Genomic DNA, 25,961 nt, shown 5'->3' with positions numbered 1-25,961 from the left:
ACAGATAGACGGACACGAAAGGAGAGACCGAAAGGCCGAAGGACGAGGGACAGTCTGAAAGATGGACGAACTGAAGGGCAGACGGAAGCACGCCTGGAAACACTAAAGTGTGGGCGAACACACAAATGGAGGTGGATATATCTACTCAGCTCCCCGTTCTGATTAAGAATATATATGCTTTAAGGGGTCTATCACCCCATCTTCTTCAGCTTTCTTGAATTTCCATTTTCAATGGGTTCATGAAAATCTCCCTTATACAATATGCATTATGCACTTCAGACTCAACGGACTCGCATTAGTTAGTTAAGGCGAAAAGTTGAAGTGATTTATGATTCAGGTTGAATTCATTTAACTCAGATAATGACAATGCGAAATCTCCGCATTGTTGCAATTATAGACAGAAAACCTTAATAGGGGCTATTATATAAATTGTGTGTGTGTGTGTGTGTGTGTAAATGTCAAATGAGTCATCTCCTTTCAATTGGCTGCTCATTATTAATTCAAGTGAAATTCGTTTGATGGTAACTGCTTTGAATCGTTGAGCTTTTCAACAGAATCAATGCAAACTATGGATGCTTTTTACAGTAAACAGCAACCGCCGAGTAGCAAAACAGAAAACAATGAACAGAAAGGGCAAAGGGCAAAGAGCAGCGAGAAAAGAGCCTAATGTTTGCTTATATTTTATTCAAGGAGCAGCACCTTTATTTTTTATATGTATTTATTTATTTTTTATTTATTTAATTTTTTATTTTTGTTTCGGCGTGCTTAACACACTGTGCAACACATTTGCTTGAGATGTGTCAGACGCTTAACTTGGCTGCAAAGCTGCGATGTACATTTACAGAAAATACATTTCAAGTCGGCGTTGTATGCCAGTTATATATAGATACATACATATATACGACATTTGAATAGAGAGTTTAGAGTTTGCTATACCACTTAGATTTCTAGAATATGCCATTAATGAAGGTAGTATTAATGTAAGAATATTTGTACCTACACACAATATGCATATAGTATGTATGCATCTACATATATGTATATGCATTACTATCTTTCAGACTAGCAATGCAACTTAATAAAGTAGCATTGTCCCAGGAGTTCTTGACAAAACAGAATATTTTATACATATTTTAATATATCTTAAAGCAAGTAAGCGAGCTTGCGATTGCACATTTTCGTTTAGAGCATTACTAGCTGAATATATATAGAAAGAGTGCCTCTGGCTTCTTAAAGGCTAGTCTTAAGTTTAAAGCTTCTTGGCAACTGCTAGTTACGAGTAACTACTCTATTTATAAATCACTTCTACTATCTACTCATTACATCGACTTTCCAGAAAATGGATAACAGAGAGCTTTGAGTCCTGTGATTAAATATATACAAGTTAGCACATCCGGTGTTGGTATCGCCGAATCGACAGCTGGCCCTGAGTTAATTATAGAGTTGAGTTAGTTAGAATTTAGACATTGGGCAGCGAGATGCTGATGAGATGGCCAGGTGAAAAGCAAATAGCAGTTTTCATTTAAATCCACAGGAGCTGCAGGCTCTATTCTCTGTAGAACTAGTCTCATTTAAGAATATTAATAAAATACCTTAGCAATAGCAGAACGTCTAAATATGTGGAAAATTTGACAGGAATTCCAATTCTATGAAATTTAATAGTAAACAAACTGATATTGTTGGAGGTTGAGTGCTTATTCAGATCTGCAATAAAAATATTATCCGAGTGGGTGTTAATTTATGTCTACTCGTTTCTCATTTTGGTTACTGCTTCCTCTGAGCGTGTGCGTGTGTGAGAGAGGGATATCAATATAGCTGAGCGAGATGGCTATTGAGGTCATTCGGATAGGATTGTGACTCTGTCGTAAAGAAGGCACGACTAGATTGGTATTCACTACAAGCAAATTGTGAAAGATAGCACTCCCGTTATTCGTTAGGGGTCGCAGTTCTTAAAGTCTTAAGTTAGAATAGAATGTAAGCAAATCACAATTTATGTATACACTTTAGATATACATATATACATACATATAGATATTCTTTTAACGTAGCCTGATACAAATTCAAATCATAAAGAATTAGCATTACTCTATATATCAATTAAAAACAATAATTGAAATTCTGCTAGAAGCTTTTCACTCTTATATCACACTCTCGTCGGTATGAACACAAAAGCAATTAAATAGCCTCAAAAATGATATTAAATTATATAAGAATAAAAACAAAATTGAGATACAAACCATATATAAATTAATGTGTATTAAATTTCACAAAGTTGGCCAATAAAATATTAAATACTATAAATAATAAATAGTCTCATTACCCGCTCTTTCAACTAAGTCCCCCCCCTACACGCACACACACACTCACTCAGAAACTGTTTGCAAAATATTTCAATTTTTCAATAAATACAGGCCGGGTGAAAAGCCCATTATGCATTCGATCATAGGGGAGTGCAACGTTACGATTTGTTTGTTTGCTATTGATTGAGGATTTTTAGTCTGATAATGTATTAACAAACATAATGATGTGCACTTGCCACATTCATTATTTATGCACATGTGATGTGGGTGCAGCTGCTGCTGCTGCTGCTGCTGCTGCTGTGTGCAAACTTATTGCAAAGTCCATTAAATAAAGCTGGAGGGGCTGCAGTGGGCGTGACAGTGCTCGGAGAGCAGTGTGGAATGGCATGGAATGTGTATTTGTGTGTGTGTGTGTGTGTGTGTGTGTGTGTTTGGGGACATGCAGCAGTGGCTGTCAGAGCAGCAGCTGGATGTCACTCTGTCAATCTGTCAATTTGGCAAACGGTCAATATGCCAATATGTCAATGGGTCACATCGGTCACATCGCTCACATTGCTCACATCACTCACTCCGGTTTGTCGGACGTTTGGTCAGCGAGTCAATCAATCAATCAGGCAATCAAACAATGCGCTGTGCCGCAGCCAAATAAATACGCATGCAAATGGAGCTCGACAGAAGCTGAAATGTGAAAAGTGAAGAGCGCAGAGGTCATTGAGACCGGCAAGGACACTGTCGACATTGTGTATCTAATAAGGCTCACAGCGGCCTCTCATACAGCCGCACAGGACACGCACACACACACACACACACACACACACACATCGACGGTCAAAAGCAATTGATGTGTCTGGCACTTGCCATTCAGTGGACCCACAATAAAAAACAGCACACCCGCACTCAGCCTAAGCTCTCAATCCAATAAAAATATAAAATAAATAAAAAATAAAGACAAAAATGTGAAAAAAAGAGAAAAGGTTTTTCCCTATATTAATACCCTTAAGGGAAACGCTAAATGGTTCAATGGGCTATAGTGGTTGGGCCAAAGTGTTTGCGACAGGCCAAAAGCCGGCGTCTCAGAGCAGATCAGCATGAAGATATATATATATATATATATAGATATATTGATATTTACGTATGTTGTAAGAGCCAAGATCAGAAAATGGTTCTTCTCCAGTTCAGTACAAACTTGTTGATCTTGACTTCTATTTCTATTTATACAAAAACTAGTTTATTTGAAATGCTTAGCTGTTTTTTTGCCTGTCTCTATTAAATATCAATCGAGGATGATTATAAAAGAGACAATTGGCATGCTTAGTATTTACATACTTTCATATCGTATAAGATTTATAGGAGTAGAGTTTGGAGCTCAGAGTATGCCGAAAAGGCTCAGAGTATACAGAAAAAGAAGTTAAATAAATAAAAAGTCACAAATTTTTTCAAATTTTTTTATTCAATAAGAGATAAAAATAAAAAAATGAAAAATCTATATGAATAAAATTCACTTGGGATATAAAGGCATAATGCATAATAATGGAAATTCATATATAATATAAATAAAGTGTATCAGTGGTCAAACTCTGCTTCTTTAGGCTAAACTACATTTTGAATGCTAGAAAGTATAAAAGTCAAGTTGGCATGAAAATTGGATATGGAAATCCAATTGGAATTCCAATTGAAGTCAAATAGAGAACTAGCAATAGATAATAGAGTTACTTTGGTTTGTAGAGGTCTACAGCAAAACAGCAGGGTATCTGCTAGTCAATCAGCAGCCAGAACAATACCGTTAGTTGTTTTGAATACAAGCGTTGGTCAAGTGTATAGAGCAGAGCATAACAATGCCTATATTGAGGGGACTGTGTGTGTGTGTGTGTGGCCAGGCTTGTTTGTCAATTCAGTGTTTGTTAATGTTGTGGGCGTGTTTCGCAGCATTTGTCAATCATCTATTTCAGTTCAGCTTCAGCACAAAGCGCAAAGTTTTCCCTTTTATTTCTATTATTATTATTATAATTTTTTTTTGTTTGTTGCTGATTGTCACTTTAGATATGCAGGTCGAACAAATCGCTCAAGCGATTCGCTCGAATAATCACTAATTAAAGCAATCCAGTTTGATATAATTCCGATATGAAATATGACAGCGAATGCTATGCGAGTTAAAATTGCAATGAACCCAGACGGAATGAAGCTGCCAAAGGTCCCTTTTTTTCAATATGCATATCGATGACAATACATTTTGTTGTTTCGAGCTTGATAGCATTAATTAAAACCAGTTGTAATATGCTAATTTATGCAAGAGAATTTGCTCATGTGGAGTAGCTGCACTGGACGAAAATCTTTTGACCATGAGTGGATTTGTTATATTAGTCACAGAGTTGATTATATTGTATGATGACATATAGTCAGACGTAGTTCAATATATAATATGAATACATAATAATATATAATATATGTACATCTGTCAAGTCATGTAAAAGATATAAATACATCCATTCGTGTTGCATTGCTTTTATATAAATAAAGTAAAAAATAATATAACTATTATTATTATTTACGATTTTTTTTATTTAGTTATTTAAAAAAATTTTTTTTTCTTTTTTTTTCAAATAAACTTTGTCATTTTAAATAATAGTTTGATTTCAATTTATTTAATAATTTAATTTAATTTAGTTTAACTTTTATTATTTATTATTATTGGTAAATTAAAGTATGCCGTTATTTTCCAAATTTTTTTTCTCAAAAAAATTGTTTTAACGAGTTGGGAAATTAAGTAAGATAATCATAATTGAACTTGAATCTTAATGACATTTTCAGCAAGCATTTCATTTTTTTTTTTTATTTAACAAAAAAAATTTTTTTTTAATTATACAAAGTTTAGTTTTTGTTTTATTTTACGGACAATAAAACAGAGGACCGAATACATATATTACATATTTACATATAAAGAAAATATTCAACATTAACGGAGAACATGAATAGTGCGCTATCCTGATGTCGCGCAGTGTATAAATTTATGAATTAAAAACCATAGTATTTGCATATAAATATGTCATAAATTTAATTTAAAATTGATTGCATAAACCTTTTTGTTTATTAACTGTGCATTCTTCTAAAAAAAAAAATAACTTAAACTTGTTGACATTTCATGAGTTATTTGGTGGATTATGTTTCATATAGAAGCTTGGTGTGAGCTATTGTGGGTTAATTTTCTGAGTAAATGTGAAAATAACAGTTAGTTATGAAAGTGTGCGAGTATTTCGGGGAAATTGCGATTGGGTAAGTGAATTAATTCTGCTGACTTTAGTCTGAAAAGAGGAATGAATATGCAAAGCATTTAATGTTAATGTGCTTGCTCTGAGTGTTTATTATCTTGTTTGCTGATATATGTAGTATATATATTATGAATTTTAGCATGAAGTCTCTCATTATGCCATTAATCCTGGCTAATGGAAAACAATGATTTGATGATAGCTCGCATACGTAAATTATTTTAATCAAGAATATATACAATATTATATATGTTATGATATGGAGCTGTCAAGATTATTTTCTGATATGTTTTAATAATGAACGTGTTTAAAATACAACTTCATTTTGAAAAAAAAAAAAAAATAGCTTTTGTCTATATAATTTGTCAAGATTAGTTCTCTAATCTATTATTCTGCACTCGTTTTTGGCTAACTGACTAAATAGCTCAAGGCGTTATGAAAACTGGGGCACAACTTTATACAATACTTCTCCAGGCTGACATACATACATATACATGTACAAGCTCAAAACTTGAACGAAATTAATTTCAAGTTTCTGATTATTTTCACACACTTTGAAGTAAATAAAAATCATATTCCATGCCGAATTGAAGGCGTTCTGTAGAGCCTGCCTCCTCCGAATGCCTAGCTCAAGAAAACTCTGCTTGGAATGGGCTGCAAAGTTTTCCAGCCACGCCCACAGCTGTTTGATTACTTTTCATTATAGAAATTAAAGTTCGCATAAATGAAGTTGGCTGATTCGCAATCTTGAGTTTTGTTCTTAGCGCAATCGCATACTAAAGGCAGTTAATTTGGTGTTGGCCTTAAAGTTAATATTGTGAAGTATCGCGCGCTCTCCCCTGCACCTCTCCCCCCTTCTTATCCGTAATGCTAAAAACTTTATAATTATTTAAGCGCGTTGTCATATTTACACCTGCTGCGGTATCCTCAACTAAGTCCAGTTACAGCTGCCAACTGACTTGGCCCAAATTGCCACGGCTCTGGCCGTTGAGAGCTTGTGTCAAAGTAAAACTTCTTGGCCGTAATCACTGGCAGTGGGGGCCACAGCCTGGCCAGGGGATTGCCCAGCACAGCTGGGCAGCTAAGCTGACAGAGAGTTATGAAAATGGCCGGGTTACGGCAGTTGTCCACGATGCATAGCCACATAAATACAAAGTCTTGCGGTCTCTGAGTAATGCTGAAATTTCATTTCAACTTTCGCATAATTTTATGCTCATTATGGCAACTCTATTGACACACACACGCACACGCACACGCACACCGCTGTATTAGGCCAAGTGAGAGCCATAGCTCCAGCTGAATAGCGAAATGTCAATTCCCAAGACAGCGGCCATGTGGCTCTGTGCATAGCCTTGCCAAAGCTTTAATTACTTTGATGCATGATTTTCTTGCCATTTGCAATTTGTAACAAGTCGGAGCGACGCTGCGGCTCAGACCGACTATGGAATGCGCTGCTAGAGTGTGAGCAATGAATAATACTCACTGAATGAATCTGCTTGAATTCGAGTCAGGCTTGCTTCGACTCCTAGTTAACTGTAAACCTAATATAGCAGCCATTGCCGGAGAACGGCTGACACAATTTCATTGAGGCACTGAGTTTTCCAAGCTTTCATACATTTTTCCTATGTTTAACATTGACTTTCTCTTTTTTTTTAGAGAAATTATAAAATTATTTACAGTTTAGCGCACCGCTACCTCATTGGTAACTTAATCTCAAAGACGAGTGATTAATAGAGGTCTTAACCCCACTGATAGAATCGAAGAACAATTATTTCTGCGATATGTCCGCTCACTTAGTGAACATCTGCCACTGGTTGTAAATTGTCTGATCTGCTTGTGCTATGGGAGATATAATTATAGACTATACGATTATATCTTATATTTGAAAGTTTTTTATTGACTAATAAATATGAGTTAACTCTTTCTCGAATTGTGCAAACAAATGTTTTTTCTAGCAAACTTCTTCGAATTGAAAAGCATAAAAGAAAAATAGCTACAAATTAAAAAATAATATATATAAATATAAAATGTATAAATATAAATTAAATTAGATCACATTTTATTATTATTATTATTATTTTTATTTTTATATTTATTTTTATTTTTAATTTTATTTTTATTTTTTTTGCTTTAAAAAAATTAAGTATTTGCGTTATTTCGGTTTACACTTTTTAATAGCATTTTTAGTGGATTAACTGTAACATTTTTCGGATTTTTTTTTTTCAATTAAAAAAAAAACATTTACTTTTGTAACGATGGAGCTATCGATAGTATAGATAGCTAACCCACCGATATCAGAAATCAGCGCGTGGTGACTAGCGTTATCTCTAATAGCTGTAGCTCTAACGGGAGATCATTAGACACGTTACCATGGTCTAGAGATCGGAAGAGCTTTTTATATAGAATTTGTTGTCAAGGCTTTCCGTTCGCTATTTTTCCTAGAGCTGAGGTCTAAGCCCTTGGATACTAAGCCTTGACACTTAGCTAATCTAAATTTACAATTTAAATGAAAACGGTAGCTAACCTGTCTAGCTTACGAACTAGATCTTCGAATATAAAGTCATTCAGAATATATAGCTGACTGCGCTCTCTCTGTCTGCATGGCATAATTAGTATATCCTGAAAGAAGAGTATGCTCGTAACATGGATAATGAACAGGCTGGCTTTATTTAACCTGCCACAGAGAGCACACAAAACACACACGCACACACACACACACACACACACACACTAGCTCATCTACACATTTGTATAGAATATTTATTTGATGTGTGGTTTCCTTTCGCTTTGCAGCTAGGACACGCACACAGGACGAGCGCTTATTCCCAACTGGCTAGCAATTGAGCAATTGTGAAAATGGGTAAGTGAGCGAGTGAGAGAGAATGGCGACACGACACACTAATGAACGTCCATTTGGGAGACGGCATCACCTAGCAATCTGCAATTTAACTGCTTCCATTTTGTGTTACAGATGCGCTACGCTTGCGTGGTTCGCCATTTGTGCGCTTCGGAGGTGGGGCCGGGCATGGACCCGGTTCGCCACATCCACATCCACATCCCCAGGCACAGGCACAGGCACATGCACATGCCGCACACAGCGCTCAGCAGGAGCCGCTCATTGTTGTGGAGGAATCGAATTTGCCCGAAGAAGTGGAGCCGGAGAGCTCTGAGACATTCTCGAATCGCGCCAGCCTGGACATCGATTCGCCCGTCAATCCCTACTTGCTATCACCATGGCGCGATCCGCGCGAGGCCCGCAAACACTCTCTGCCCTCACAGCAGGTCACCGAGGGCATCACCGCCAGTCAGGTGCGCCGTCTATCCGAGCGCGGCGGCGAGGGCTCCGGCCCATCGCCCAAGGAGGCAGCATTCCTGGCCACACTCTCACAGGCGCCGGCTCCATCCGGCCGTCGGCATTCAGTTGTCACCATCTCGAAGGTGCCCACCACACTCTTTGGACGCTCTCGCCGCGAATCTGTCGCCGCCTATCCCTCGAGCAATGGGTAAGTGACTTGGTTGCATTATGCGAATAGGTTTTCTTGTAGTCAAATGGAGTTTTCCCTTGCTTGAACGAAAAATAAATAAGAATTTAATCCGCAGACATGAAATATATTTTAGCTGAGCTCTGTTGCCATGATTATTGATCCGAAAGGTGGAAGAGTCTCTTGACTTAGTCCTTTATTGTCCATTCGATAACTTCATGTAAATTCATGATCTGTCATGATGCCTTCGATTCAATTCAATTCTTGAATTGACTATACCTGTGTCTTACTAGAAGGATCCCTTCGCATACTGAAAATAACTTTAAGACCATAATCGCTGATGCCTTCGATGGATGAGTCTCTTGTCTTGATTTAGTCCTATGCAATCTATTCGATTTGTATTCATCTGAGGATGCGTTCCAATACTTGAAATAAGTTTATTCCGGTATTGCAATGATTATGAGGTCCTCAATTCAATTGAATTCTGTTTCCTAGAAGGATCCTTCCGCATACACAAAATAACTCTATTGTGGTACAATTCTAATATCTAATCATTAATGCCTCCGATGGAGAAGTCTCTTGTCTTGACTTAGTTCTCTGCAATCTATTCGATTTGTCGTTTTCTGCGGATGGAAGAGTCTCTAGTCTTGACTTAGTCGTAATTAATGTATTCACTTTGTCTTCTTAGCAGGATATGTTCATGTGCTTTAAACAACTTCACTTTAGCATTGCAATCATCATTAGGTCTTCAATTGAAAGGAATTCTATTCAATTCTTACTGTGAACTTAGTTTCCCAAAAGGATCCTTCCGCATACTTAAAACAACTCCATTGTGGTACAATTACATATAATATGTGAATCATGGGTGCTTCTGATGAGAGTCTCTGGCCTTGACTTGGATCTCTATAAAGCTATTCAATTTGCATACGACTCGTTGCCCATTTCGATTGATTATTGAAATGTACATTTGCTCTACCTGGAGGGATCCTTTCATATACTGAAGTAAACTCAATGGTATTACACCTGGTCCATTGATTCCTCCTCCGTTGACATAGATCAGTAAAAGCTATTCAATTGGGTCGTTTCTGTGCATTACGTCTAGAAGGATTCTTAAACATGTGGAAAGGAATTCTCTTTTACCTGGCCTCTTTTATTACGATTTATAAGATCTATAAGATTCATTACCATATAAAATGTGCAATGGAGTTGTTAAGCATTTCGATGGGCTATTGCAGCAGCAGCCGCGTCTTGAACTCCCGGCGGGAGAGCAACACAGGACCCCCATCGACAGACCCGATTGGCAGCATACACAATCTGCAGCTGGACATTATGGATGACATCTATTTGCAGTCGCGCAAGGCACGCTTGAAGCTCTGGACGTCGAGCAACGAGAAGGTGTGCGAGGTGCAGACGGTGGACGAGGTCGGTGCCGCTGCACCCGCCCGCCGCTACACGAACCGCCGCTACTCCGAGTGCCCCCAGCCGGGCGCCGCTGGCGGCAGCATTATGCGGCGCGCCTCCGAGCATCCACAGGCGCCGAGTGTGTCGCCGCAGCCGCTGTCGGCGCGTGCGTCGACGCGACGCAAGAAGTCGGGCAGCGGCCTGGGTCTGCTGGGCAGCCGAACGGACATCGCTGGCATATTCAGCTCGATCACTGGCTCTGGCAGCTATTCGGGACCCGATGCACACCGGCCGGATCCGGACGGCGGCTCGTCCAGCTCGTCGGGGGCCACCGGCAACAGTGCTACCAGCCCATTCTTGAGCAATACGTTCCAGCAGGCGGCTCGGGGACGCACCACCAGCGCCACGCCCACCCCGAGCGGTGGGCAGACCTCGAGCAGCATGCTGCTCGATCCGAATGCTGGCCGCTCGACGCGCTCCAACAGCTTCGACGTGTCCATCTTGAACAATGCCAAGCAGCTGGTGAGCGAGGCGCAGGACAACAGCTCGGCGGCCATATCCGGCTGGTTTGGCAAGCGTCCGACGACGCCGCTGCCGCGCAAGAAGAGCGTGCGCAGCAAGAGCAGCGCCATGGCCCTCTCCAAGGACATGCTCGAGCGGCTGCAGAAGAAGGATCCGCTAGGCGGCGACTCCGGCAAGCCGAAGCTAAAGCCGCGCAGCAAGCAGAAGAAGAGCTGGACCGACGCCACCAAGGCGAACATTGTCGACGCCACCATCCTGGGCACGGCCATCGAGGGCTTTCTGCGCAAGAGCTCCAATGCCAGCATGGGCGGCGGCATGAATTCAGCCGGCGCTTCGACCTCAGCGGCCAGCCGCTCAGCGGCGGCCAGTGGCAGCAGCCGCGGTGCTGTGCCCAAGGACTCTGGCGCCAGTGGCAGCAGCTCCAGTGGCTCTGGGGCTGGCCGACGTGGGCGGCCATCGGCCGCCAGCTCGGCCCAGTCGCAGGCTGGACGTGCAATGCGCTCAACGCTCAACTGGTTCAGCAAGGGCGACGAGGACGACTCGAAGGACACGTGCGATGCTTCGCTGTGCGCCACGCTCAAGGATCTGTTTGTCAAATAGATCGGGCCTCCGAGACGCAAGTAAACGGTCAGCAGAGCGACACGCAATGGGGACTAGAGGAATGTAAGGTGAGCTGAAGATTGATAGATGGATAGGCTGTCCATATTCGACTGACCCATGTTATTTTTTGGGCCCTCTCTAATCGATGAGGGAGAGATGAGATGAGATATAAGGCTGGCTGGGTCAGTCGAATATGGACAGCTCTTTACATAATACATATACATCTAGATATCTTTCCCTATATCTATTGCTCTTCGGTTTTCGTATCTCCCATGCAGGATAGCTACTTGCATCTCGAGCATGAACAACACGACAAACACAATGAAACGAAATCATTTTGCATTTTTCATACAAATCAATCGAAACGAAACGCAGGATAAGTTACTAACAGCCGGAACAAAAGGTACAATTTGAAACAATAACGGTAAATCGTATAGGTGATCAGAGTGACCAGAGTGACGTGGCACACGTAGTAGTAAATAGCAATAGCAGAGATACATTTTTTAATGGCAACAGTGCAGGTGAGTTTTGTGATTAACGCTGGGCAGGGAGAAACCGTGGGCGAGGCAGGCCGAATGACAAATTTACCCCAAGAGACGGACATTGAAGCATACATATTCTAATAGAAATATATACACCCATATACATATATATTTACATAAAAAGCGTATTTACACTTTTAATCGTCACCTGAATCAAATAACTAAAAGAAAACCCTAACAGTGTTAAAAGAAAAGCAAAGGAAATCCAAAAAAAAAAAAACTATTTTTTTAATGTGAAAATCTCAGCCAATATGAATGTGTCAACTTACTATATATCTACATAAAAAAAAAAAAAAAAATATATATATATATATATGTATATATACTAATATTTTTTTTGAATCAAGAGAAATGCAGAGCAAAACGTTTTAATTGCTTTTAATCCTAAAATGTACAAATATTAACTATATTAGCCCATATCAGACTAAACATATTATATACAGAAGATAACCCATATATATTCATACAGCAAATAGTATATATGTTGTGAATGGAAACGAATACATATGAAAAACAATAATAATACAAAATATAAAGAAAAGAAAGAGCAAAGCGAACTTAAAATGTTTAATTAAACCCAAATATTCCATAAATGTTTATAAATGTTCTAATCGTGCAGCAGAATTTTAAAAGAATTTCGAGAACAATTTTTGTTTTTTTTTTTTTTTTGGCGCCCCGTATAACTCAATGCAGGCGGCAATTAGGAGACGGTCTAATGGTTCCATAATAAATACATACATATACCTGAATATGAATACTAATAGACGACTGCTTAAAAAGCACTCAGACAAAGGATTGCAATCAGCAAGTCGATTGATTGCAATGTAAATACGTGCAATTTGAGCTTATCAGAAAAATACAAAAAAAAAAAAAAAAAAAAAAAAAAAAAATACAAAAAAAAATCAAAAAATATATATAAAGATAAAACTGAAGAAAAAATGTTATATATTGATGTTAAAATTATATATACGAATACAACATATATTTATATGTATATGTATGTATGCTAAATGAAGTTCAATTCTCCTCAACTTCTCTGTGTGTAGACTCAAATCAATTTGAGTTTAATTGAAGTAAAAAAAAAATAAATAAAAATAAAATACAAATACAAATAAAACTTTACTAATTGAATTGTGCGAAAAGTTTGGAATGTTGGTAAATTTTTGAGAGCTTTAAGAGGTAACGAGGTGGGAAAATTGGCAATTTGCCAAATTGGCAGCAATCAATCAAGTATGCTTCAATCATACTTCTAAGTTCACAATATGTGTATGCATATGCCACATGCATACATGCACATGCATGTGTGTGTGCCGGCTGTATCAATTAACAAAGTTAAATTGCTAAACGGCAATTTCCCAACACTGAACACAGTACACAGTACACACTATGAATGCGCTGCTCAACACTGGCAAAGGCAAAAATAAACCTACATATTTTTACATACAATACATATTCAAAGGCATATGTACCTAAGTACTACATATATGTATGTATACTATATATGTATGTATATATACATAACTCTCAATGTGCCCAATTAACGTATATCGATTTCCAATGTGTGTTTCACAAATACTTGAAATCTGTGCGTCAACCCAAAGTTAACTTTCACTTTCAATGCTAAATATACTATATATATGAATATGTATATATATAAAGGTTAGACTGTAGAATATACATACGAGCATATATATATATATAGATATACGTATATACGTGATATATATGTATAATGATATATATATGAATGCGAATACATTTCAATGGTATTTCAACTATTTACAAGTCAATGCGATCGTTATTGGTCTCAATAAAAAAATATATAGATATACATATATGAAAGTGAATATATATACATATAGATAAATATATATGTATATATGTATATACATATGTAATATATTGTAGTCGAATAAATGTTGTTCTAGTTTTTACATGTCCATTTTTTGCTCGTGTTGCAACTGTTGTTGTCATTGTTCTCGTTGTTGCAGCTGTTGCTGTCTCTTTCTACTTTCGCAACAGCAACAGCTGACAGAAGTCATACAGCAAATCAATTGAAGATATATGGGAAATAAAAACAAACAAATATTATAAACCAAACAACTAAAGTATTGCAAACCCACATACACACACACACAGACGTACATATGTATACATATATGTATACACACACACACACACGAAATATGTTAAACAAATTTGTAAACAACAACAACAAAACTAAATATAAAATTCTCTTTGTTATATTTTTGATAGTAGTATACTGTATTTTAAACATGAAAATATTAAAAAAAAAAAAAAAAAAAAAACCAACAACAACAAATACTCCAGAAAATGTGTTTTCCATTTTGCCCACCACGAAACTCAATCAATGTGCGCAAATGTTGTTTGACAAAGACTCTAAGCTTGCAACACTCAAAACTATCCAATGATAATACAAGAAAACCCAGCTACAATTATATATAAAAAAAAAAAAAATAAATAAATAAATAAATTAAAATAAAAAAAAAAAAAATAAATAATTTTAAAAAAAATTTTTAAAATAATATACATAAATATAATAAATATATATTTATAAAAAAAAGTTAAAAATGCGCGCAAAAATAATAATAAACTTTTATATAACTCGATGTTCGCTCATTTCCGAAAATAAAACAAAATTCTTGCTCTAATTTATTTTGATACACATCATATTTTACAAGCATGTATGTATATGTGTGTAGACAAATGCAAATATGCATGTATACATATATATGTATAGCATATAGACATTCGATTCTATTCATTTAATTGTACAACTGTGCTTGGCAATAAGTAAACGTTGTGCCAGTAAGTCACAATAGATTAAGGGCCAGCAGCAAAAATAAATAGTAAAGAAATCAAGAAAAGTAAAAACAATTATAGAAAGAAATGCTTGACAAACAGATACCCTGTAATCCGTAACTTCTACAACAATAAATATTCAGCTATTGTTAAACTTTTTTGTTGGGCGGCTATCGATAATTATCGATTTCAATATCCTAAGGTCTCAGCTGACATGAATTCATAACGAAACCGTGAGCTGTTTGCAAACAGCTCTACACATCTGGCATACCAGTTTTAACTTGGCTAACAAACGTCCGGGGCAAATGATTTCCTTGCTTTTCAATTTTCTTGGCCCGCCGTGTGAGATGCAATTGATTAACTTTCAACTCTTTTTGCTGTACTCGCATCTAATTGTTGTTGTTTGATTGTTGTTATTATTATTGATTAAGACTAAGCCTAAGACTACATCAAGCAAGCGGTTACCACCGACTAAATGTACTTTAGTAGTGTTAACTGAGAGCCCAACCGAATCCAAGAAAAAAAAAAAAAAAAAAAAAAAAAAAAATCATAACTGCTAACAGCACAAACATAAAAGCATGAAACTAAAATGAATGAGAAATGATATTCTCTCGGCGGAGTTGATCATTATATGCACAAATGTATATACATACATATATATGAGATAAATATTTATTTTTTTTTGAGCAAGCATTGATTGCAAATCCAATTTGTGTAGCATACTTTTGGACGCACTGTGAAGGCAATGGGGAAGAGAGACAAAACACTAAGAAGAAGCAGCACAAAGACATGCAATATACATAAATATATGTATAGTGTGAAGTCGAGTCGAGTCGAGTGAAGTTTACATTTTTGAAAAACAAATTTTTTTTGAACAGCCGGGGGAAGTATAAACAGATAAAAAACTACGCATGGTTAAGAAAGAAAGAAAAAAAACAAAAGAAAACTTGTATAAATACATGCATACATGTATACATACAAAATGCATATAAATATATATGTAGTTGCTATCAAATGTTTATATACCTATGTAAATAACGTTGATGATGTGGACGAGACAGAGAGAGAGAGAGAGAGAGAGAGAGAGAGAGAGAGAGAGCGAGAGAGACAAAGAGAGAGAGAGTTGAGCGTTTATATATCAAACTTATATAAATTACGCATAAGATGCGTAATTAGAGAGAGAGAGAGGGGGAGAAAGAGAGAGAGAGAGAAGTAGCGAAAAGGAAGTATGAAAGATATGCAACATGTTTGTATACACATTTTAATCGAAAACAAACTTCGATAACAAAAAAAAAAAAAAAAAAAAAAAAAAAAAACAAACAAAAAATGTAAATGTAAAAAAAAAAACAATTCCAAAATGCAACTGAATGTAACAATCATATGATGACACATAATGGATAAAACCAATAAAAAAAGAAAACAATATATAATGCTACAACTATCTATATTATATAAGTATATATATCGATATATATATACAAACCTTTAAATAGATTGTATACACATACTTATACCTTCTATGTACCTACATACACATACATATATATGTATGTATGTCAGCTTCCCAAAAAATGATGTACGCATGCAAATGCTCACATATACATACATACATAGGCTACTATGTACCGGAAATATAACCATATGCATCTGTTTGTGTGTGTGTGTGTGTACTTGTGGCTTCCTGCCAGAGCTGTTACACACATACATATGCATACATGCCCATATGCAAATACATATTTACATACATATATACATCTACTCTTATATACCAATAAATAGTTATGTGTAAACAATGTGTTTTATTTCGAACGGAATGTGGAATGGTTGTGTGGTGGGCGGGGGGATGGTGGGTGTGGGTGTGGGTGTGGTGTGGACTGTAGCTTACGGCAGTCTTCCTACGATCTGACGCTGATGAGCAAAAACTGATAGCTTTGAGTTTCAATTTAACAATGCCTTCAATCCAGCTCAACTGCTGTAAGCGAACATATGTAAGCTGAGCGAGCTGCTCTTAAAAAAAATCATTTAATTTAATCCGAAGTTGAACTACAGTCCTGCAGATGTTATCAGAACTTAAATAGGGAACTTAATTTTAATTTATATTTATGCACTTTTAATTATATGCCAAGTAATCTGATAAGCTGACATAAAAAACTTTATTCAGATTATTGATTTTTATTTAATTTATTTTTTATATTTAAAGTCCATGGAAAATGGGTAATCTTGGGCTTTGTGAAAACGTTTGTAATGGGACAGACCACATAAAGTAGTATAGCAGGCTATCCATTCGTCCGTCCGCTCGTCTGTCAGTTTATCTATCCGTCTATCTCTCCTTCCGTATGAACGCAGAGATCTCATAAACTACAAATGCTAGAGAAATTTAACATTTGTATTTGGGTATACCGTATGTAGTACAAATTGAATATATTTTCGATAACTCGTCGATTATTATCGATCATTTTACAGCGCTTTCAAACATATTAAGAGTTCCGTTAGAGCTAGAGAGCTCAGGTATGTGTGTGCATGCAAGTGTGTGCGTGTGTGTTGGTTCCTCTGTATGCAGAAAATAATCTAAGAATTATTGGAGTATCAGTTCCTTGAATAGCTCAAGGAATCTCGTACTTTACTTATTTATTTTATTTATATTTATTTATTTGCTTATTTATTAGCTTATTTGTTTATTGTTAGGTTAGGTTAGGTTAGGTTTCTTCCCTCTATTATCTACTTTTGATAAGAACTACTTGCCACAAGACCTTCTCTATAAGGAATAAATGCGCTGTATCTTATCGAACCGTTGCATACGAGTTACTAGCTTGTGGTACTCCAATAAGCCAAAGTCCTTGCTCCAACCGAATTGATGAGCCTGACTTATGAATAATTGAACGAGGCGGTTTCAGGCAGCGAACGAAAAGTCCCATCAACTGGCTGAAACGGCGAACATCTGTTGCAGCGGCCAACAAAAGGTCATAAATCAAACTTGATTCGACATAAGCGAACGCAAATTCGGCAATCGACAGTCTGCAAAGGGGCAGAGGGAGCAGCGGCATTTGATTTGATTTGATTTGATTGCGGGTAGCATTTAGCAGCTGAGCGCTGTGAGGACAAAGACAGACAGAGAGAGAGAAAGAGAGAAAGAGAGAGAGAGAGAAAGAGAGAGAGAGAGATACAGAGACAAATTGAATTGGCTATCTGTATTGATCTATGCTGATGCAATGCGAGGCGCGCCTACTGCAGCTGCCTTGATATGCGATGTCGGCATGCAAATCGCTTGCTTGCAGCTCGAGTGGGCGCAGGGGGCTGCGGTTGGGGTTAAATCAACACACCAGTGGGCAAAAACAGAAATGCGAAAGGCTATTTCAATGAGCAGCGACAGATGTTGCCAACTGTTGCTTGCAATTGCATCAACACACACACATGATTAAAATTCATCGATTCTTAAAACTACCATAAAGAGAAGTGCGAAATCTGTAAAGCATACAAAATGAAAGATGCAATACGAGAAGCATTTAAACAAAACGAGGCGTTTTGTGGATTATTTTTAAAAACTTGAAAACAATTCCATAGATATTTGCCAAACTTTTCCAGTCCCTACAAATTGCAATGCTCTAGAAATGCTCGATGCTGTAACGATTGCCAGAATAAAAGCGATATTGGGTCAAGTCATCCACAGCTCGGAATCGATAAGAAAATTGGCTGATGACTCAGAGCAGACTGTACAAATTGGGTTTTGCCTAGTTGGGAATCGTTAGAACTGATGATATTTGATAGCTGGAATTTGAAAAACAAGTTTATAGCTTTTACTACTATTGATTTTCCTGATTTAAATGAATCAAAATCACTCTAAAATGTTCTACTAACTTGAGTTCGAGAGAAAAGTTGCTTTATAAATAATGTTTTTTTTGTTTTTTTTTTTTTTTATTTGACATTCTGTAGAGCTTAAACCACATCTTTGAGAATTTTATTATTTTTAGATTTTAAAGTTTCTTGTTGAAATGAAATCCAAATTATTTTAATAAAAGTCTTACAAAAAATAAAATATAAAACAAATAAAAACAATTTGACTTGGAATCGATGCAAATGATACTTCGCTCGACTGGTACATTTATCAATAATTTATGCTCTATTCTTAAGTTTGCTTCTTCTTCAAGTTTTCTAGTGTGGGTATCTGGTAGTCGTTCGTTTTCTGCTCAGAGATTTCTACTTTGATTGAAACTTTTAAAGTTTAATTAAATGTTGGCGGTGCACTCGACAGACACAGTGAAGTTTTTCTATGCAAATCAGCTTGATGAGAGGATATCAACACTTGTTTCTCGAATGAGCGTAATACTCGATGAACTGCAATTTGTGGAACTTTTCCGGCGTGACTTTGCTAGTGCGGTGAAGCTTTACAGTCAGCTCTTAATAGCAGAGAGTGCAAAGCTTAGTCGAGACACAGTCCGCAAGCTTTTAGCATGGACACAAACACGCACATGCAAAAGTGACTTCGCAAAGTTACGCCGTACGGCTGATATTATTTATGGGCAACTATTTGTTTGTTTATAGCTGTTCATCGGAATCGAACCATGGCCCGATTCTAAGAAATTTGAGAGCCTTGTGCATTTTATATTATTATTATTTTTTTTTTTTTTTATATGTATATATATATATATTTATGTAAAATTTTATAGGTTGCTTCAATTGTATTGTTTATTCCCGGTATTATAGATATGCGCTGCATTCCGGCTGTAGTTGAATGGCTGTTGTTGTTGCTGCTGTTGTTGTTGTTGTTTTGCGTTTGGTCGCGGTCTGACCCTTCCGAGTAGTATCTGGGAGGCAGCGTTTCAGTTCTGTTCAAACGCTTGACACTGTCGGTTGCCCACATCCAAGACTCGCGCGTCTTTTTTTGTGGTGTTGAATTTTTTGCTGTTTTTTTTTATTCAAAAAATGAATCTAATCGATAAGGTAGTGCAATAACTAAACCATAACTAAACAGAAATATATAAACGTAATTTACCCGTCGTAATTTTCTTAACCTACACATATATTTTCTTATCTGGTGTATTGTGTGTATGCGATCTCTCGATCGATTGTGTTGTATTTGAAACAGCTGCCAGCATAAGGTGAGTTGTCGCCGGCACACGCAGCCGCCCCCGCCCCCGCCCTCGCCCTCAACCTTGCCCATGCCCACGTACCCAGCATTCTCTCTCTCTCTCTCTCTCTCGCTCTCTGAGCGAAAGCTGAGCAAGCACATGTTCAGCCCAAAGACAATTGATTAGAGCATTCCACAATAATTTAGGCAGCCAAAAGAATGAGTGATTATTGTTGGTAATACTCTATGTGCTCTACTCCACTGTCATTCACATGGGCTCTGGGCTCGCGGCAAGACTTGGTAAATGCAATTAGAGACTCGCATATATCTAATGGAAAATGTCTTATAAACCTAGCAACAGATTTATCTTAGGCAAATATAATATAGCTGAGGGGCAATTTTATCTACTCAGAGATTAGATGCGCATTTCTCAAAACAAGTCGCCAACTGTCGCTGATATATGCGTATATATATAACATTGATATATATCTCTCATCACCTATTTTCGCACCTCTTTAACGCTAGAAAGCGTATCCCAAAGTCGCTGTTCAAAAATTATTGAACTAAAATACAGAATATGCCCATCCATTCATTGTTAGTCACTCAAGCTTTTTGACTCTCGAGCTTTTTCTCACATTCCGAAAAAAACACGAACAAACAAAACAAAAAAAAAAACAGGTAAGAAGGCTCTAGTCGAGACTGCTCGACTAGGAGATACCCTGAACCCTCTAAGCTGATATTCAACTCATTCTGTACTTCTTTTATGCACACATGCAAACACACGCATCCACACGCACTAATAATCACGCACTGCTGACTGCGCAGTTAGCAGCGACTGCGCTTGGGCTGCGCTGCAGTGTGGGCAATATTATGAGAATTTATTTGTTGAATAATTTCTTTTGTGGACATACAATCTTAATGAAACTTTCAGAGCGTAATCATATGGTTCAAATGTGTGTACATTCCAAAGCACAAGCCTCTACTACTTGAAATGTTTTTTTTTTTTACAAATCGGGGGCGAAGTGGGCGTGGTATCTAAAATCTGTAAACTAAAAAATCTTCGTATCAATCAACTGTATATACACAGTAAATCTGAAGTTACTAGGTTTAAAAGTGTTCAAATTAGGCTGACAAAAAAAACAAAATTAATTTTTCGATTATTCTCGATAAAAAAAGTTATCGAATGAGTTATCGAAAAAATATGTAGTATGCATGCCAAATTTCAGCTCTCTAGCTCTTATAATTTCTGAGATCGACGCACTCATACGGACGGACGGACGGACAGGCGGACAGGGCTATATCGACTCAGCTCGTCGAGCTAATCAAGAATATATATACTTTGTGGGGTCTGCCACGCCTCCTTCTGCCCGTTACATACTTTTTCACAAAACCATTATACCCTGATTCCCATTTTCAATGGGTTCAGGGTATAATGAAGAACGGGAAAAAAAAACAACTTGTAGCTGCAGGCCCTAAAGCAAATGAGCTGCGTGACAAAAACACATCAAGCTCTATCACAAACACACAATTAAATCGTCTGTATGGCAGCGTGTTAGTATCTCTGTCTCCGAATGGGACATTGCTGTATGAGTGACTTGAAACAGATATTAGAGTATAGAATGGAACAATTATGGCCCTAATGAAATTGGCCAAGTAACCGGTATACGATTATTGTGAAATAAACAGAATTGTGCAAATAGTTAACTAATAAATATTCAAGGTATTTGCATTTATAGAAGAACAGATATATGTACATATGTATGTATGTATGTATGTATAAATGAATGTGGAGAGATATATATTTTTTTCATATATAATGTATATATATATTTTCATATATATATCTACGCACAATTAGTTAAAAGTCGTCAATAAATTCATCAGCGGCAGCAGCTGAAAAGCGCGATGAAATGAAATAAAAAACAAGTAAGAAAGCTCTAGTCGAGACTGATCGACTAGGAGATACCCTGAACCCTTGGAGCAATAGCTATTTCAATAATTTTTCGCGTCTTTCAGCTTATATAGGGGTGGGGGCTAAATTTTATCAAAACCCGAAATTGCATAAATTGCATATAAGCATACATAAAAAAATTTGGAGACTCTAGCAATAAAGATGTAGGAGATATAATTTTATAAGGTTTTTATCGATAAAAAAATATCGGGATGAGTTATCGAGTTTTAATGATAAGCTTGATATCCGCGCTGTAATTACGGACATTTAAAAAAAAATTTTGAAGTCTCCAGCTCTTACGGGCGGACAGACAGACGGACAGGGCCAAATCAACTCACGTACACGCCAGCAATAAGAATTTCTCTTCTCAATGAGTTTAGCGTGCTTTAAAGATGAACGTGATAATATAATAATATCTATATAGATTTCTCCCGAATGATGCATTTCAGATTTATTTCAAAAGTGTTTTGGAAATTGAATTTCATTCATTTCATTCAATATGCTTAGCGAATCAATACAGAAGAATTGTTGAAAAAAAAAAAAAAAAAAACATATATTGGTGTTAAATACATTCACAGAATACTACTTGACTTGATCAGCACGACGAGCTGAGTCGATATAGCCCTGTGCGTCTGTCCGTCCATATGAGTGCGTCGGTCTAAGAAGTTATAAGAGCTAGAGAGCTGAAATTTGGCATGCATACTCGTGTATACCATAGGCAGTAAAAGTTTACCTTATTTGTTTCGATAACTCATCCGATAACTTTTTTATCGAGAATAATCGAAAAATTGACTTTGTTTTGTCAGCCTAATTTGAACACTTTTAAACCTGGAGACTCCAAATTTGCGTTGTATATAAAGTTAATGGATACAAAGCTTTTGTAATTTACAGATTTTGGATACCACGCCCCCTTCGCTCCCAATTTGTAAAAACGCATTTTAAGTACTAGAGACTTGTGCTTTGGAACGTACACACATTCTAGCCATGTGAAAGTTTCATTAAGATTGTTTATCTACAAAAGAAATTATTCAACAAATAAATTCTCATAATATTGCCCACACTGCAGCGCAGCCCATTCGCAGTCGCTGCTAACTGCGCAGTTAGCAGAGCGCGTTGTTTTACGCGTGTCTGGATGCATGCGTATGTATGTAGAAGTGTAGTATAGAAGAAGTGCAGAATGATTAGAATATCAGCTAAGAGGGTTCAGGGTATCTTCTAGTCGAGCAGTCTCGACTGGAGCCTTCTTACTTGTTTTTCTGTGCTTTGTGTGTTGCTTCATATTATTTACATACAATTCAATTTTCTTTTTTTGTTACTGTTTTCTGTTGAGTCCGTTTACGAACATCGTTTAGGGAGAGACAATAATATATTATATAAGGAAAATTTAAACTATTTAATTAAATCTATACAAATTATGTCACAAAATTTTCACTTTTAACAAGTTAATCAACTATGAAATCCATTGGATTTATTTGATAAGCTGAAATATACTTACTCTAATAATTAAATTTACCTAACCGTTTTTATTAAAAATTGTTCCGTTTAATAGTGTCTTATGCATATGCGGTTAAAATCATGAATTTGTTCAAGCGATAAATGAATATACAATTTTAGCCGAGACACACACCAAAAAGCTCTTCGAATGATATTGGCCGCTGCCTAAAAGTATGCAATACATTTTGCACGGCCACACAATCAATGAATTAACTTGGAAATATAAATGGGATAAATCAATGAATTAAATAATTATAAACAAAACTCGTGCATATTGAGTATGATATAAATTATGTTGGGAATTTTTGTAAAATATTAATATATTTAAAATACGCTTAGCCTACAAAAGCCTTGCTGTTAATTAATAGTACAGATTACTGTTTTTACTTATATGCATTTTTTTTTTTAAATTCATTTATTGGGGCTTCTGTCATTGACTCTATAGCGCAGTCATCGTTAAACCTTAACCTAAATCATGGGCTAGAAGCCAGTATTTACACTATTTACAAGTATTGTATTTACAATTATTTACAATGTTCATGGAGATCTGTGGTCTAATGGGTGAAGCCTTTTGAGTCGTCGCCTGTTGTTGTTGACTACCAGGTCAGTAGCCAGTGGATTTGGGTGCGCCAAGAGCCTGTCCGCGTACCTCGAGGAGTGACGTCCAATCAGTACAGCGACTGTAGGCATTTTTAGATCGCTGTGCAGCACAGAATTGCGAACGTACCAGCTGGCACCTGTGAGCCGCTGTAGCGCCTTGTTTTGCAGGGCTTGCACTTTTTTTATGTGTGTCCTCGCTGCAGTACCCCAAATGGGGATAGCGTATGCAAGCGTTGGGACCACGATGACATTATAAATTTTTATTTTGCTCCATAGCGACAGCTGGCACTGTTTACTGCCTGCGTGATGTGCGCACTATAGGTCAGTTTTTTGTCGAGTGTATTTTTTATTTTGTTGAGTTTAGGTATTTGCACTCCCAGAGATACACCAGGTCAGTCTTATATGCATGCATAGGAAGACGTATGACACATGATACTGAATAAAAGCTCTGCATCTTTTGATAAACATATTTACACTGTTAAGTGATAATGTTTATAATGCCTATAAATGTATAGGTATATATGATGTGTATATAATTTATATATAAAATTGTGGTGTTTCAATTACACTTATATATTTGTTTTGTATATATTATTTTAATTTGTGAATAATAGCAATAAATTTTGATATGCGTATTCAGCTATCAAATAATACAATTTTTTTGTATAGAAGTATTTGTAATCTGTAAGAGACAGTAAAGATAGTGACGAGCCTGTGGTTCTCTAAGTTTATTTTTTACAAAAGCCAGAACCTTATTGGAAGCTATCAATAGCTTTCCGTTTTCATGATAATGTTTAATATAATCAATATGTAAATTTTGTTCGCACTCTAGAAGTGCATTCTATATTTAAATCAATAAAATAAACTTTGTAAGATACATAGTTGACGACAGTTGCTTATAAATAATCCATTTGCTCGTTTTACGACCTATCGACGTCGACTGTGTAACTTGGATTACGTTGAGGCAAAACACAAATGGAAAGTCTAAGTACTACAGTCTATAAAAAATATTTTTCCATTAAATCGCACTCAATTTTCAGTAAAGTGCTTCCAGATATCAGCCCATTTGGGGTAATTCCTAGTCCCTCACTGTCTTTAAGTATTTCGCAAATCCAAGCCATTACGAGTATTTCTAGGGTATCTAATGTGCGACAATCTATTAAGTTGGGACTTCTATTAATTATTACAAATTTTGTAAACAGCTAAAGCTAGCGGAATATTTGCCGTGTTGCAAACTATGAATGAATTTGACGTCACAGCTATAGCTGAACTAGCTGAATTAACAGTTGTATTAAATGCTAATGTCTTTGGCTAATTGACTAATTCAATATTTATCTACTTGCTTTTCATTTTCAGAATTGCACGGCGACTGAAATATTTGGACTGCCTAGTCTAAGGGTAAGTCGACTTGCATTTGTTTTCCTGTACAGCATGGCGTATACGTAATATGCCAGAATAAGTTCGTATTACATACGTGAATAATATTAATGCGTCATGACTAAACTCTAAAAAAAAAAACAAAACAAAAAAGAAAAATCGAACAAAATTCAAATATGAAATGGAAAAGTCAGATTCAAAATCTACAAACAATCGGCGTTAAATACTCTTTCCTCTCTCTTGCTCTCTCTCTCTCTCTCTCTCTCTTTCTCGCTCTATCTTTCGGTCTGTCTCTGTCTGACTCGTTTTCGGCTCTGCATGTAAACAGCTCGGATTCCCCATGGCTGCCCGACAGATCTCGGTGTAGTTCCAAAAATAAAAGCTGTCTTCATACAGCCAAAGATGGGCTCGACTATGCTCGACGCGGGCGGATTTTGGCAACGTCATAGGCGGCAGAGCATGTACTTCCCAAGAGCCCGTTCCTAATGCCATTGGCAAACAGTTGAGTGTGTCAGTTGGTTGTGTGGATGAAAGTATATAC

The 25,961-nt window shown here is 36.8% G+C and overlaps 2 protein-coding genes across 3 annotated transcripts in view; both read left to right on the top strand.

The window, feature by feature from the left end:
* The window catches only part of LOC6583981 (chitinase-like protein PB1E7.04c), a 59,709-nt gene extending 47,500 nt beyond the window's left edge, over positions 1 to 12,209 (top strand). The window contains exons 2-5 of the mRNA XM_002009605.4: positions 8,357 to 8,423; positions 8,535 to 9,066; positions 10,281 to 11,636; positions 11,847 to 12,209. Of these exons, the coding sequence (XP_002009641.1) occupies positions 8,420 to 8,423; positions 8,535 to 9,066; positions 10,281 to 11,568 (1,824 nt within the window). The 5' untranslated portion in view covers positions 8,357 to 8,419 and the 3' untranslated portion in view covers positions 11,569 to 11,636; positions 11,847 to 12,209. The remainder of the gene's footprint in view (positions 1 to 8,356; positions 8,424 to 8,534; positions 9,067 to 10,280; positions 11,637 to 11,846) is intronic.
* A 7,527-nt stretch (positions 12,210 to 19,736) lies between these two features.
* Positions 19,737 to 25,961, top strand: part of LOC26528385 — an 18,776-nt gene continuing 12,551 nt past the window's right edge. Inside the window, exons 1-2 of one of the 2 annotated variants that reach the window (XM_044011538.1) lie at positions 19,737 to 19,871; positions 25,400 to 25,441. The gene's annotated coding sequence lies outside the window, so the exon portion shown is untranslated. Of the gene's footprint in view, positions 20,030 to 25,399; positions 25,442 to 25,961 lie in introns of both variants that reach the window. The other variant, XM_044011536.1, reaches the window with a different exon arrangement.

Source organism: Drosophila mojavensis, unplaced genomic scaffold (genome assembly GCF_018153725.1).
Source record: "Drosophila mojavensis isolate 15081-1352.22 unplaced genomic scaffold, ASM1815372v1 contig_136, whole genome shotgun sequence".
Classification (NCBI taxonomy): Eukaryota; Metazoa; Arthropoda; class Insecta; order Diptera; family Drosophilidae; genus Drosophila; species Drosophila mojavensis.
Note: the sequence above shows the minus strand (reverse complement) of the source record. Positions and strands in the feature narration are given on the sequence as shown.